At 40.7% G+C, this 16,163-nt stretch overlaps 2 protein-coding genes across 2 annotated transcripts in view; both read left to right on the forward strand.

The window, feature by feature from the left end:
* The first annotated feature begins 1,219 nt into the window (after positions 1-1,219).
* Positions 1,220-2,688, forward strand: LOC110455655. The gene is made up of 2 exons (XM_021505902.1): positions 1,220-1,534; positions 2,139-2,688. Exons 1-2 carry the CDS (start codon positions 1,294-1,296, stop codon positions 2,606-2,608), a joined length of 711 nt encoding a protein of 236 aa, XP_021361577.1. The 5' UTR covers positions 1,220-1,293; the 3' UTR covers positions 2,609-2,688.
* A 10,476-nt stretch (positions 2,689-13,164) lies between these two features.
* Positions 13,165-16,163, forward strand: part of LOC110455714 (cholesterol 24-hydroxylase-like) — a 38,356-nt gene continuing 35,357 nt past the window's right edge. Inside the window, exons 1-2 of the mRNA XM_021506025.1 lie at positions 13,165-13,217; positions 14,833-14,977. Coding sequence (XP_021361700.1) covers positions 14,864-14,977 — 114 coding nt within the window. The 5' untranslated portion in view covers positions 13,165-13,217; positions 14,833-14,863. The remainder of the gene's footprint in view (positions 13,218-14,832; positions 14,978-16,163) is intronic.

Raw genomic sequence — 16,163 nt, forward strand, 5'->3', positions numbered from 1 at the left:
GTAGAAGAAGGATTTTAAAGGGTTTACCTCTATTTCCTCTATTTGGCCCCGCCCCTCTGCGCCCAGCGGGGCCACACCCACCGTTTATACAAAATTAAGTCCCCTTGGCCCAATGATGGTCCAGACTAAATAAGGATAAAAATCCCTTACTGACAACAGTAGAAGAAGGATTTTAAAGGTTTAACCTCTATTTCCTCTATTTGGCCCCGCCCCTCGGTCCAGACAAAATAAGGACAACATCCCTTAATTCTTACGGTAGAAGAAGGATTTTAAAGTGTTTATGTCTTATTAAAAATCTACCTGGCCGTTCAGGACAAGTAGCGTTTTAAAGGAAAAGTTGACGGACGCTGCGGTATGGCATAAGCTCAACATGGTCCTTCGAACCAGGCTAAAAATGTAACCGGCCAAACATAAGAACAAGAATAATTTTGAAGGACGAACAACCCTTTTGCAATTAACCAACAGAAAACAAGAAAATCATGAACAAAATAATGTCAAAATCAACAATGACTCAAATCGCCAGTTTCGACAATTTTATCATTTTTCTCGCCACGTGTCGATTTGTAACTAGTCACAGACAGAAAATGTTTAATTTAGACTTAACTGTGAAACCTAGCGTTTGATTTGCAATATTCAATCACGTTAACTTAGTTCCATGCTTTCTTCTTTAGATTTTCTTTTATAAATTATTTCTTTATGCATCCTCATCGATGTATCGCCAAATCCCTTTTTAGGTAATTATGTCTAAAAACATATTGTCCGAAATGATGACAGTAAATCGATTTTAGCTATACCTGTTGATACTCTGTGAATTACCACTTTTGGTTGAACAATAATTAAATAAATACATTATGAATATCAATTATCTATGATGTATAATTCTCAATGAAGAAATATCACAAGTAGGTAAAAGCTACGATCTTTAAATGCTTTGTCTTTTCATATAAATGGCTTTTTACATGTTATAATTGTATAGTCGAAATACATTCACTCAAGCTGACGCTTTTTCAGAATTATTACTTAACTTCTACAGGTTTAAATTCTTTCACGATCGGCGATATATAGAAAGCCGGAATCGCGACGTAAACGTATCTGAATGTAAATTCGCCGAGGTAGCTAATAGACAAAACAATCGGGTGACGTCACAATAGTTATGACGTCATCATTACATTGTGTCATAATCGATACCCATAATACTTTCCATAGATACGCTCTATAGCTCTACATGACTGACTGCTTTTTTACTCTCCATACTTTCAGACTTAGTTTTCAACTACAAGCGAAGCAATAATTATGACAAAAGATCAAAAAAAAATTCCTGACCAGGGGTCATCCCGATGCTCCCGTCTAAAGAAAACGATCAAGGATAAATGCAAGGTAATCGGCGAGACAACCATGTACTACGGAAACGCAGGATCGGTTCAGGTTTTGTCCCCAATCCCGGGCTCACCATCACCGGACAGTGAACCAAGGAGAGACCACATCCGTCCGGAAAGTCCCAGAAGAGAGTCTTTGGTCAGAACTTCTAACAAAGGTAGGTGACCTATTAAACCACTTAATAGTGTAGCGGAACTGAACTGGGTCGTTCGTCGGCGACCAGGTAGCTCAATTGGTAGAGCGTTCGTCTAGAGTTCGCAGGGTCCCGGGTTCGATTCAAAGTTTTGCCATGCATTTCTCTTCCCCCTATTACAAAATTGGCGTGCTTGTCAACCCTTGTTTCAAGTACTAGGTAAATGCTTTGCAAGGAGATATCCTAACCCGGGTTATAAATAATTGTGTATTTGAGGGGGAAGACTTGAAAAAAAAGGAAGGGAGGAATGTAGCGGAACTGGATTGGGACGATCGTCGGCACCGGGTAGCTCAATTGGTAGAGCGTTCGTCTAGAGTTCGAAGGGTCCCGGGTTCGAGTTCCAGTATGGCCATGCATTTCTCTTTTCTCCTTTTACAATAGCATATAACTTGAGATATTAGGTGTAATACAATGTTTTGTGGGGCCGATTAAAACATTCTGGCCATCAACAATTTATTGTTTGGCCGAGTAACGAGCTGTTATATAATAAATGTTACCTATATCTATTTTCGAGTGAAGACAATGATCGCAATGGACTTTATTTGACTGAGTTGTTGTTCTGTTTCAGCCAATATTAGAAAAACAATGACTGGAAAGAAAAGTTCAACCCAGAAAAGAACCAAGGGGACGATGTCCGATTACTCTTTGCCGCCAATTAAAAATGTGCCCACGATGACACCCACAAAGAAGATGGCGGATAAAAATCTAAAGGAATTTACATCTACGGAAACATGCAAACCTATCAACATGCCGGGATTTAAAGCTCGCGGTAGAAAAATTACCTCCAAGAACAAAATGTCGTCTGTAATTGCCGATTTGCCTGGCAAGGAACCCGCTGAAAAGTTGATGATGGGCACAAGGAGGATTCAATCCATGTCTTCAAAGAGCATCGCATTATCTGAAGAGAGAATACGTCTGCCCGTCCCCCGGGGAGCTAGGATGATTCCTTACTCTGTTAAAGTTCTGCCGCCACAGTATATGATTATGAATAGAACAAATCTCCCGCCTATCGGAGTCCGCTCCATGGCTGCTTGGTAGTAAACCATCTGTTGACTATTTTTAAGTGAAGCGAAGATTTAGACAGACACAGCTAGTCCCGTCTCTGATTAGACTACTATTTTGACATCTTAAAATCATCGAATGATTTTTTAATAAAATATTTTCAAACTTTTATGAAGAGCATTTGTTTTCTTTGCATATTTTTTTTTATTAGTTTATGTTAGAAACGATATATTGTTTCATTAAGACATAATTGCAATTTCTGGACATCTTTTTCCTCTTTATCTAGAACTCGACTTTTCAAATGTTTTCGACTTCGTTAATAGTTTCACTACGTCATAATCAGAGAAGAGACAAAGAATACGTGTAATTGCCTATGATAGATAAATGATACTTTATGGCTGTTACTATGCCATGGACGCGATATATCCTCTAGATGGTTTAGGATATTCCTTATACGGGATGGCCACCTGATGGTCTTTTCTTGTTTCTTGCCAACATTCTGGTGATACTCTCTCATTTCTATGACCAGCTATTGATAAAGCGTAGCCTTTCGTCTGTCCATGCTTTACCAAACCTGACGAAATGTTTAGAAACTCATTTCTGGTTGGCGTTAAGAAAAATTTATATAATGCTTCATCTTCGGAAAGATAGACCCTTTTTTTCCAATGACCATCTTAATACACACAAAACGTGTTTTTACGCACACATAATATCTATTTCCTCGTTAAACACATGCCATTTCTATGATTCAAAAGTTTATAGAGTTTGCTATGTTTCCATTATAGGGTCCCGCCCCTATGCCCCAAGGGGGGTCAGACCCACCGTTAATACAAAATTAGTTCCCCTTCACCCGAGAATGCTTTAGACCAAATATGGACATAATCCTCCTACAGAAGTTTTTTTTAAAGAATTTGCTAAATAACCCCTATTGGGCCCTACCCCTCAGGCCCAAGGGGACATTTATACAAAATCAATTTACCTTCCCAATAGGATGCTACTGTTCAAATTTGGTCAAAATACCTTCATCCCAAATGGAAAAAAAGGATATTAAAGCTATTCCTCTATATCCCTTATTGGGCCCACCTATCTGCCCCAAGGGGGTGAGGCCCACCGTTTATACAATATTGGTTCCCCTTCATCGAAGGGTGCTTCATACCAAATGTGGACAAAATCCTGTCATTCCTACAGCAGAAGAAGGATTTTGATAAATTTCCTATGTTTTCCCTACTGGGCCCCGCCCCTCTACCCCCAGAGGTGCCACATCCACCGTTTATACAAAATTGAGTCCCCTTGGCCCAATGATGCTCCAGACTAAATAAGGATAAAACCTCTTAATGACAACAGTAGAAGAAGGATTTCAAAGGTTTTACCTATATTTCCCCTATTTGGCCTCGCCCCTCTGCGCACAGCGGGGCCACACCAACCGTTTATACAAAATTGAGTCCCCTATTAATAAAGCGTAGCCTTTTTTCTGTCCATGCTAACTAAACCTTACGAAATTGTTTAGAAACTCATTTCTGGTTGGCGTTAAGAAATATTTATATAATGCTTCATCTTCGGAAAGATAGACCCTTTTTTTCCAATGACCACCTTCATACACACAAAACGTGTTTTTACGCACACATAATATCTATTTCCTCGTTAAACACATGCCATTTCTATGATTCAAAAGTTTATAGAGTTTGCTATGTTTCCATTATAGGGTCCCGCCCCTATGCCCCAAAGGGGGTCAGACCCACCGTTGATACAAAATTAGTTCCCCTTTACCCGAGGATGCTTTAGACCAAATATGGACATAATCCTCCTACAGAAGAGGTTTTTTTTAAAGAATTTGCTAAATAACCCCTATTGGGCCCCACCCCTCAGGCCCAAGGGGACATTTATACAAAATCAATTTACCTTCCCAATAGGATGCTACTGTTCAAATTTGGTCAAAATACCTTCATCCCAAATGGAAGAAAAAGGATATTAAAGCTATTCCTCTATATCCCTTATTGGGCCCACCTATCTGCCCCAAGGGGGTGAGGCCCACCGTGTATACAATATTGGTTCCCCTTCATCGAAGGATGCTTCATACCAAATGTGGACAAAATCCTGTCATTCCTACAGCAGAAGAAGGATTTTGATAAATTTCCTATGTTTTCCTTACACCGCCCCTCTACCCCCATGGGTGCCACACCCACCGTTTATACAAAATTGAGTCCCCTTGGCCTTAGGATGCTCCAGATTAAATTCGTATAAAATCTCTTAATCCCTTAGGTAGAAGAAGGATTTTAAAGGGTTTACCTCTATTTCCTCTATTTGGCCCCGCCCCTCTGCGCCCAGCGGGGCCACACCCACCGTTTATACAAAATTGAGTCCCCTTGGCCCAAGGATACTCCAGACCAAATAAGGATAAAATCCCTTAATGACAACAGTTGAAGAAAGATTTTAAAGGTTTTACCTCTATTTCCTCTAATTGGCCCCGCCCCTCTGCGCCCAGCGTAGCCACACCCACCGTGGCCCAAGGATGCTCCAGACTAAATAAGGATAAAATCCTTTAATCCCTAAGGTAGAAGAAAGATTTTAAAGGTTTTACGTCTATTTCCTCTATTTGGCCACGCCCCTCTACGCCCAGCGGGGCCACACCCACCGTTTATACAAAATCGAGTCCCCTTGAGCCAAGGATGGTCCAGACTAAAGAAGGATAAAATCCCTTAATGACACCAGTAGAAGAAGGATTATAAAGGTTTTACCTCTATTTCCTCTATTTGGCCCCGCCCCTCTGCGCCCAGCGTAGCCACACCCACCGTGGCCCAAGGATGCTCCAGACTAAATAAGGATAAAATCCCTTAATCCCTAAGGTAGAAGAAAGATTTTAAAGGTTTTACGTCTATTTCCTCTATTTGGCCCCGCCCCTCTACGCCCAGCGGGGCCACACCCACCGTTTATACAAAATTGAGTCCCCTTGGCCCAACGATGCTCCAGACCAAATAAGGATAAAATCCCTTAATGACAACAGTTGAAGAAAGATTTTAAAGGTTTTACCTCTATTTCCTCTAATTGGCCCCGCCCCTCTGCGCCCAGCGTAGCCACACCCACCGTGGCCCAAGGATGCTCCAGACTAAATAAGGATAAAATCCCTTAATCCCTAAGGTAGAAGAAAGATTTTAAAGGTTTTACGTCTATTTCCTCTATTTGGCCACGCCCCTCTACGCCCAGCGGGGCCACACCCACCGTTTATACAAAATCGAGTCCCCTTGAGCCAAGGATGGTCCAGACGAAATAAGGATAAAATCCCTTAATCCCTAAGGTAGAAGAAAGATTTTAAAGGTTTTACGTCTATTTCCTCTATTTGGCCACGCCCCTCTACGCCCAGCGGGGCCACACCCACCGTTTATACAAAATTAAGTCCCCTTGGCCCAATGATGGTCCAGACTAAATAAGGATAAAAATCCCTTACTGACAACAGTAGAAGAAGGATTTTAAAGGTTTAACCTCTATTTCCTCTATTTGACCCCGCCCCTCTGCGCTCAGCGGGGTCACACCCACCGTTTATACAAAATTGAGTCCCCTTGGCCCAAGGATGCTCCAGACCAAATAAGGATAAAATCCCTTAATGACAACAGTAGAAGAAGGTTTTTAAAGGGTTTACCTCTATTTCCTCTAATTGGCCCCGCCCCTCTGCGCCCAGCGTAGCCACACCCACCGTGGCCCAAGGATGCTCCAGACTAAATAAGGATAAAATCCTTTAATCCCTAAGGTAGAAGAAAGATTTTAAAGGTTTTACGTCTATTTCCTCTATTTGGCCACGCCCCTCTACGCCCAGCGGGGCCACACCCACCGTTTATACAAAATCGAGTCCCCTTGAGCCAAGGATGCTCCAGACTAAAGAAGGATAAAATCCCTTAATGACACCAGTAGAAGAAGGATTTTAAAGGTTTTACCTCTATATCCTCTATTTGGCCCCGCCCCTCTGCGCCCAGCGTAGCCACACCCACCGTGGCCCAAGGATGCTCCAGACTAAATAAGGATAAAATCCTTTAATCCCTAAGGTAGAAGAAAGATTTTAAAGGTTTTACGTCTATTTCCTCTATTTGGCCACGCCCCTCTACGCCCAGCGGGGCCACACCCACCGTTTATACAAAATCGAGTCCCCTTGAGCCAAGGATGCTCCAGACTAAAGAAGGATAAAATCCCTTAATGACACCAGTAGAAGAAGGATTATAAAGGTTTTACCTCTATTTCCTCTATTTGGCCTCGCCCCTCTGCGCCCAGCGGGGCCACACCCGCCGTTTATACAAAATTGAGTCCCCTTGAGCCAAGGATGGTCCAGACTAAATAAGGATAAAATCCCTTAATCCCTAAGGTAGAAGAAAGATTTTAAAGGTTTTACGTCTATTTCCTCTATTTGGCCACGCCCCTCTACGCCCAGCGGGGCCACACCCACCGTTTATACAAAATTAAGTCCCCTTGGCCCAATGATGGTCCAGACTAAATAAGGATAAAAATCCCTTACTGACAACAGTAGAAGAAGGATTTTAAAGGTTTAACCTCTATTTCCTCTATTTGACCCCGCCCCTCTGCGCTCAGCGGGGTCACACCCACCGTTTATACAAAATTGAGTCCCCTTGACCCAAGGATGCTCCAGACCAAATAAGGATAAAATCCCTTAATCCCTAAGGTAGAAGAAAGATTTTAAAGGTTTTACGTCTATTTCCTCTATTTGGCCACGCCCCTCTACGCCCAGCGGGGCCACACCCACCGTTTATACAAAATCGAGTCCCCTTGAGCCAAGGATGGTCCAGACTAAAGAAGGATAAAATCCCTTAATGACACCAGTAGAAGAAGGATTTTAAAGGTTTTACCTCTATTTCCTCTAATTAGCCCCGCCCCTCTGCGCCCAGCGTAGCCACACCCACCGTGGCCCAAGGATGCTCCAGACTAAATAAGGATAAAATCCTTTAATCCCTAAGGTAGAAGAAAGATTTTAAAGGTTTTACGTCTATTTCCTCTATTTGGCCACGCCCCTCTACGCCCAGCGGGGCCACACCCACCGTTTATACAAAATCGAGTCCCCTTGAGCCAAGGATGGTCCAGACTAAATAAGGATAAAATCCCTTAATGACAACAGTTGAAGAAAGATTTTAAAGGTTTTACCTCTATTTCCTCTAATTGGCCCCGCCCCTCTGCGCCCAGCGTAGCCACACCCACCGTGGCCCAAGGATGCTCCAGACTAAATAAGGATAAAATCCCTTAATGACAACAGTAAAAGAAGGTTTTTAAAGGTTTTACCTCTATTTCCTCTAATTGGCCCCGCCCCTCTGCGCCCAGCGTAGCCACACCCACCGTGGCCCAAGGATGCTCCAGACTAAATAAGGATAAAATCCCTTAATGACAACAGTTGAAGAAAGATTTTAAAGGTTTTACCTCTATTTCCTCTATTTGGCCTCGCCCCTCTGCGCCCAGCGGGGCCACACCCACCGTTTATAGAAAATCGAGTCCCCTTGAGCCAAGGATGGTCCAGACTAAAGAAGGATAAAATCCCTTAATGACACCAGTAGAAGAAGGATTTTAAAGGTTTTACCTCTATTTCCTCTATTTGGCCTCGCCCATCTGCGCCCAGCGGGGCCACACTCATCGTTTATACAAAATTGAGTCCCCTTGGCCCAAGGATGCTCCAGACCAAATAAGGATAAATTCCCTTAATCCCTAAGGTAAAAGAAAGATTTTAAAGGTTTTACCTCTATTTCCTCTATTTGGCCCCGCCCCTCTGCGCCCAGCGTGGCCACACCCACCGTTTATACAAAATTGAGTCCCCTTGGCCCAAGGATGCTCCAGATTAAAGAAGGATAAAATCCCTTAATGACAACAGTAGAAGAAGGTTTTTAAAGGTTTTACGTCTATTTCCTCTATTTGGCCTCGCCCCTCGGCGCCCAGCGGGGCCACATCCACCGTTTATACAAAATTGAGTCCCCTTGGCCCAAGGATGCTCCAGACAAAATAAGGACAACATCCCTTAATTCTTTCGGTAGAAGAAGGATTTTAAAGGGTTTACGTCTTTTCCCCCTATTTTTCCCCGCCCCTGTGCCCGCAGGGAGGCTACACCCACCATTTATACAAAATTGAGTCCCCTTGGCCTAAGGATACTCCAGACCAAATTTAATCAAAATCTACTTGGCCGTTCAGGACAAGTAGCGTTTTAAAGGAAAAGTTGACGGACGGACGACGGACGCTGCGGTATGGCATAAGCTCACCATGGTCCTTCGAACCAGGCTAAAACTGTAACCGGCCAAACGTAAGAACAAGAATAAATTTGAAGGACGAACGACCCTATTGCAATTAACCAACAGAAAACAAGAAAATCATGAACAAAAAAATGTCAAAATCAACAATGACTCAAATCGCCAGTTTCCACAAATTTTTTTTTTTTTCGCCACGTGTCGATTTGTAACTAGTCACAGACAGAAAATGTTTAATTTAGACTTAACTGTGAATGTATCGCCAAATCCCTTTTTAGGTAATTATGTCCAAAACCATATTGTCCGAAATGATGACAGTAAATCGATTTTAGCTATACCTGTTGATACTCTGTGAATTACCACTTTTGGTTTAACAATAATAAAATAAATACATTATGAATATCAATTATCTATGATGTATAATTCTCAATCAAGAAATATCACAAGTAGGTAAAAGCTACGATCTTTAAATGCTTTGTCTTTTCATATAAATGGCTTTTTACATGTTATAATTGTATAGTCGTAATACATTCACTCAAGCTGACGCATTTTTCAGAATTATTTCTTAAATTCTACAGGTTTAAATTCGTTCACGATCGGCGATATATAGAAAGCCGGAATCGCGACGTAAATCGCCGATGTAGCTGATAGACAAAACAATCTGATGACGTCACAATAGTTATGACGTCATCATTACAGTGTGTCATAATTGATACCCATAATACTTTCCATAGATACGCTCTATAGCTCTACATGACTGACTGCTTTTTTACTCTCCATACTTTCAGACTTAGTTTTCAACATCAAGCGAAACAATAATTATGACAAAAGATCAAAAACCATTTACTGACCAGGGGTCATCCCGATGCTCCCGTCTAAAGAAAACGATCAAGGATAAATGCAAGGTAATCGGTGAGACAACCATGTACTACGGAAACGCAGGATCGGTTCAGGTTTTGTCCCCAATCCCGGGCTCACCATCACCGGACAGTGAACCAAGGAGAGACCACATCCGTCCGGAAAGTCCCAGAAGAGAGTCTTTGGTCAGAACTGCTAACAAAGGTAGGTGACCTATTAAACCACTTAATAGTGTAGCGGAACTGAACTGGGTCGTTCGTCGGCGACCAGGTAGCTCAATTGGTAGAGCGTTCGTCTAGAGCTCGCAGGGTCCCGGGTTCGATTCGAAGTTTTGCCATGCATTTCTCTTCCCCCTATTACGAAATTGGCGTGCTTGTCAACCCTTGTTTCAAGTACTGGGTAAATGCTTTACAAGGAGATATATATCCTAACCTGGCTTGTAAATAATTGTGTCTTTGAGGGCGAAGACTTGAAAAAAAAGGAAGGGAGGAATGTAGCGGAACTGGATTGGGTCGATCGTCGGCACCGGGTAGCTCAATTGGTAGAGCGTTCGTCTAGAGTTCTAAGGGTCCCGGGTTCGATTCCCACTATGGCCATGCATTTCTCTTTTCTCCTTTTACAATAGTATATAACTTGAGATATTAGGTGTAATACAATGTTTTGTGGGGCCGATTAAAACATTCTGGCCATCAACAATTTATTGTTTGGCCGAGTAACGAGCTGTTATATAATAAATGTTACCTATATCTATTTTCGAGTGAAGACAATGATCGCAATGGACTTTATTTGACTGTGTTGTTGTTCTGTTTCAGCCAATATTAGAAAAACAATGACTGGAAAGAAAATTTCAACCCAGAAAAGAACCAAGGGGACGATGTCCGATTACTCTTTGTCGCCTATTAAAAATGTGCCCACGATGACACCCTCAAAGAAGAGGGCGGATAAAAATCTAAAGGAATTTACATATACGGAAACATGCCAACCTATCAACATGCCGGGATTTAAAGCTCGCGGTAGAAAAATTACTCCCAAGAACAAAATGTCGTCTGTAATTGCCGATTTGCCTGGCAAGGAACCCGCTGAAAAGTTGATGATGGGCACAATGAGGATTCAATCCATGCCTTCAAAGAGCATCGCATTGTCTGAAGAGAGAATACGTCTGCCCGTCCCCCGGGGAGCTAGGGTGATTCCTTACTCTGTTAAAGTTCTGCCACCCCAGTACATGATTACGAACAGAACAAATCTCCCGCCTATCGGAGTCCGCTCCATGGCTGCTTGGTAGTAAACCATCTGTTGATTATTTTAAGTGAAGCGATGATGGTAGCACGGCGCAGATATGTACGAGTCTGTTTTTCCAGGACCATCATGGGAAATATATATCTGGAATTTATTTAGACAGACACAGCTGATTAGACTACTATTTGGACATCTTAAAATCATCGAATGATTTTTTAATAAAATATTTTCAAACTTTTTATGTCGAGTATTTGTTTTCTTTTCATGTTTTTTTTTGTTTATGTTAGAAATGATGTATTGTTTCATTAAGACACAATTGCAATTTCTGGACATCTTACAGAATTCTATAGCTGGCAAACATTTTTTTCCTCGTTATCTAGAACTCGACTTTTTAAATGTGTTCGACTTCGTTAATGGTCTCGCTACGTCATCATCAGAGAAGAGACACAATACATCAAGACATTGGATAAGATATATACAAGTCCTTGAATACGTGTAATTGCCTATGATAGATAAATGATGATTACTGCTGATGATGGGTACGATAATTGCATATCCTAATGGTATTAATTGTATATCTATGAACTGTAAAGCGCTTTAGAGTGGCTTATGTTAGCTAGATAGGGCGCTATATCAAATGCTGTATATTATCATTATCATACCTTTCCTACACAGGGACATGGTAATCGAGTACAGGGTGAATGTATTTTTGCACCTATCCTGGTATGTAGGAGTGTGATGAAACGTTTCAGGGTTGAGATAAACACCCGATTAAATCCCACCATTAAGAGAAAGCTCTCAAAGTCTTAAGAAGACTACGCCTAATTTTCCCGCTGCAAAATCACATTTTTGTTTGTAAAAGGTTCATGTAGCACAACCAACAAAATATTTCTTTTTGGTGTGACGTTTCGATGACTAGTACGGTGTGTATTTTGTCATTTTCAACAGACAAATGACCAATGAAGCGTATGTACACGCTAAAAGGCTAGTCAGAAATGTGCGAGAGTCTGTGAGCCCCCTCATCTCGATTTATAGCATGCCCTTCTGCAGCGTATCCAGATTGATGCCTTTATCTGCCGCTTGAACAAATTGCTCTCTCTTTCCAATACTTTTGAGTTTCTCCAGTAAAAAAACCCCATGATTTTCAGTACTGGTTGGCATCATGCATCACTGATTATATATATTTTTTTTATCTGAGACCCCGCCTCTGCTTCCTTTCTTATCGGGTGAATTTCTTTCCCTCTTGGGTTTCCGTATCTTTCCGGTGTTTTTCTTAGGGTATACTAGGATATTACGAAGCGTCTTACATGTGGGGCTTCATGCATGTTGCTATGCTGTGACCGCGACATATCCCCTGGGTGACTCCGGATATACCTTTATGTAGGAGATGATCACTTGGTCTTTCATTCCTTCTTATCCTTGGTTGGCCTTTTCTTATTATTTCCTTTAACTGCTTTGATGCTCTATGAGGGCCATTTTCGGATATCCTCATTTTTTCATAGGCCCAGCCATGTGATTCTGCTCTTGCATTTTGTCCCGTTGTTCTGTGACAATTAATTGTAACTCATTTTTTAAGCAACGTGCGTACTACGGCCAACTTCTGATGCAAAGAAAGGTGAGACTGGTGTACATGTGACCAGCTATTGAACAAAGTGTAGCCTTTCTTCAGTCCATGCTTACCAACCTGAAGAAATTGTTTAGAAACTCATTTCTGGTTGGCGTTAAGAAATATTTATATAATGCTTCATCGTCGGAAAAATGGATACTTTTTTTCCAATGACCATCTAAATACACACAACGTGTTTTTACGCACACACAATATCTATTTCCTCGTTAAACACATGCCATTTTCGATGATTCAAAGGTTTATAAGTAGTACATATGTATAAGCACGGACTCAGATTAGTTCAAGTAATAGAAATACATAAAATTAAATTAAATTAAAAAAATGAAATAAATGAAAACAGATGAATTATCAAAACGAAGTCTTCATTTTAAAAGACAGTCAAAATAACCATCTGATGCACACACAAAAAAACCGGAAAAAAATGTATAAAATTGAAAATTAGCATTAACGCCCTTCTTTAAGTGTGTAGAACTTTTGAATAACCTGGCCTAGATATCTTGAGTCCGCGGCATTTTTTTTCTGATCTAGCGACAGTGTTTTAAAGTATTAGCGTTTTATTTAGATTTAAGTTCGTGTTCTAATTTGATGCATAAAAAGACGCACGCGGAATAATGGAATATGTCCGGATTATAGAGTGGATTTGTCGTTTCATTGTTTAGAACACAGTTTGTCACTTCCGGTTACCTGACAGTTTACTGTTCAGGTGTGTATAATTTGCTGTTTTATTGGACTTTGGAACAAGGGAACAATAACATTACGTTAGTTACGCCGCTGTGAATAATTCATTAGTGTTTACAAAATGCATATTGGCGCTGACATGTAATAGTATTGCTTACTAAATCCTAATTTAGCTCGCGTACATCACCAAATTTTACCTCAGTACCCTCAATTTTTATAAGGTTTTAGAATGTGTAAAAACACCGGATAAAGAGTGTTGCTGATGTTTACTGGTGTGTATAGGTTTATTATTAACCGAAAGTATCCCGAGACCGAGCACCTGTGGCCAAAGTACATTTAACTTTCATTGATGTCCAGTGAGAGCCAGTGATATTCACTTGTATGCTACTGGACTGTCCATATCAACCGAATTAAACCATTAAATTAAAATAAAACACACTGCACAATAAAATATTTTAATCTTATAAATATAGACACTCTATGAATCAAACCTATGCCCCACCACACCACCACCAGTAAAAAAATTAGGTACCAGTATCAAGGGAGCAATTGTAAATGAGAAAAGGAAAAGTGAAAACAAAAATAAGCAATATTTGTTTACCCTTCTAAACTTTGTTCACTAAGGTGTTAATGCAGCACAGAGACACAGTCCCCCCCCCCCCCCCCCCCCCCCCCCCCCACACACACACACACACACACACATTTTGGAGGTCAATACTTCATGGTAACGAAGAAGGAGGTCTGTGAGTAGTGGTTATAGGGAATGCTGGAAATCCATACTTGTATAGCTAGCTCCCAGGAGCTGGCACAACATCTATATATGAAGAGCCAGTTAAGAGCTTGTGTCCTAGTTTGTAATTGATCATAACCAAAGTCCTTTTAATATGATATTTTTCATGTAATTAAAGAAAAAAAATCATAAAACGTTTTTAGATGAGGTAGGAAATATATAAAGAAAATTTTTTAACAAAAAAAGTGAAAACGTAAACTTTAGCTAATTAAGGGTGAGGATCAAGGCAAAAGTGAATATTTTTGCATGTTGAAATGCTTTAAAAACTGATCGTAGTGTGAAATTTTTTGCATTGGCAATGGTTCTGAAATAATTGAACTCTATATAACTAAAATCTATATAACTAAATCTATATAGCTAAAATCTATATAACTGAAATCTATATAACTAAAATCTATATAAACGACTATTTATGAACAAAAGACTCAAAGGCAGATTGAGATTATTAGCAAATAATAATATTTATTTACGAAAACATTCTACCTATATATGGGCATAGGGGATATAACAGCTGTGATACTACTACTACTACTTTCATGTATGTACCCGGCCAGCTGTATCATAGCTGTTGACTGGGCAATGTATGAAAGAAGCATATATGTACCCCGGAATAAAATTCTTGGGGGATTACAAATTACAAAATGAGTAACTGCCCAAATGATGATGTACCCAGCTGAATACCCCCAACACACACACAATTTTTCACTTGTGGATATTTTTGTGCTAATTCGGTTTACACGGAAAACATGAGCATATTTCACACATCACAAATTCCACTTTTAAAGTTAATATAGATAATTTTGTGGTTACTCATAGTATAATTTTACAGAGCCTTCTGTTTTCTGTTTAGACTGGAACTGCAGTGAATCTTAACTGGACCGATGGCCCGCTATGCTGTGTCTTGGTGGGATGTCGTACTGTACGTTGGCCTCGCTGTCTTCTCCTGGTACATGTACAGAATCCTCGTCAAGCCCCTCCTGTCCCCTCTGAGGAAGGTAATGCATTCAAACAACCAATTTCAAATAATTTTAATTTTTGTTAATGAGCTTTAAACAAATTTTACATGAGGACTTTACTGGTAAATTGTGAAATAAATAATGATAGAAAATGTTTGTTTAAGGTAGAGAATCCCAGTGCTCTTGTGTTGCATTTTCCAACAAAGAAGAGTTCCAAATTGTTGCATCTCCCAACAAAGGAGAGTTCCAAAATTTTTTGCCTTTGTTTTACTTGGAGGTAGCAGAGTACAGTAGAAATGGCTTGACCCTAAAAATAAAGGGCATGTCTCGGATAAACATGGATAGCGGATTCTCCCTGCACAACACACCTACATTTTTATCAGCTCACCTGCCCGAAGGTAGATGTCTTTAAAATCTTCAAACAACTTCTTCTCAATAACCAAATGGTCCAGGGTACTGATATTAGGCCTGTAGCATGCTGGGATGAAGGGCTACCAGGTTTGTTCAAATGAATGACCTTGACCAACTTTCAAGGTCATTGGGGTCAGATGTCTTAAATCTTCAAACAGCTTCCTCTCAATAACCAAAAGGCCCAGTGTACTGATATTGGGCCTGAAGCATGCCGGGATGAAAGGCTACCAAGTTTGTTCAAATAAATGACCTTGACCCACTTTCAAGGTCACAGGGGTTGAAATATGTTAAAATCTTCCAACAACTTCTTCTCAATAACCAAAAGGCCCAGGGTACTGATATTAGGCCTGTAGCCTGCTTGGATGAAGGGCTACCAAGTTTGTTCAAATGAATGACCTTGACCAACTTTCAAGGTCATTGGGGTCAGATGTCTTTAAAATCTTCAAGTGACTTCTCAATAACCAAAAGGCCCAGGGTACTGATATTCGCCTGTAGCATGCTGGGATGAAGGGTTACCAAGTTTGTTCAAATGATTGACCTTGACCCACTTTCAAGGTCACTGGGGTCAGATGTCTTTAAAATCTTCAAACAACTTCTTCTCAATAACCAAAAGGCCCAGGGTACTGATATTGGGCCTGTAGCATGCTGGGATAAAGGACTATCAAGTTTATTCAAATGAATGACTTTGACCAACTTTTGAGGTCACAGGGGTCAAATGTTGTAAAATCTTCAAGCGACTTCTTCTCAATAACCAAAAGGCCCAGGGTACTGATATTGGGCCTGTAGCATGCTGGGATGAAGGACTATCAAGTTT

This window comes from Mizuhopecten yessoensis, unplaced genomic scaffold (assembly GCF_002113885.1).
Source record: "Mizuhopecten yessoensis strain PY_sf001 unplaced genomic scaffold, ASM211388v2 scaffold8361, whole genome shotgun sequence".
Taxonomy (NCBI): Eukaryota; Metazoa; Mollusca; class Bivalvia; order Pectinida; family Pectinidae; genus Mizuhopecten; species Mizuhopecten yessoensis.

Bases quoted from the DNA above. Each gene is read 5' to 3' on its own strand.
- LOC110455655 (XM_021505902.1), top strand. From the start codon at position 1,294: ATGACAAAAGATCAAAAAAAAATTCCTGACCAGGGGTCATCCCGATGC. The intron at 1,535-2,138 runs GTAGGTGACCTA...GTTCTGTTTCAG, and splicing joins GGTCAGAACTTCTAACAAAG to CCAATATTAGAAAAACAATG.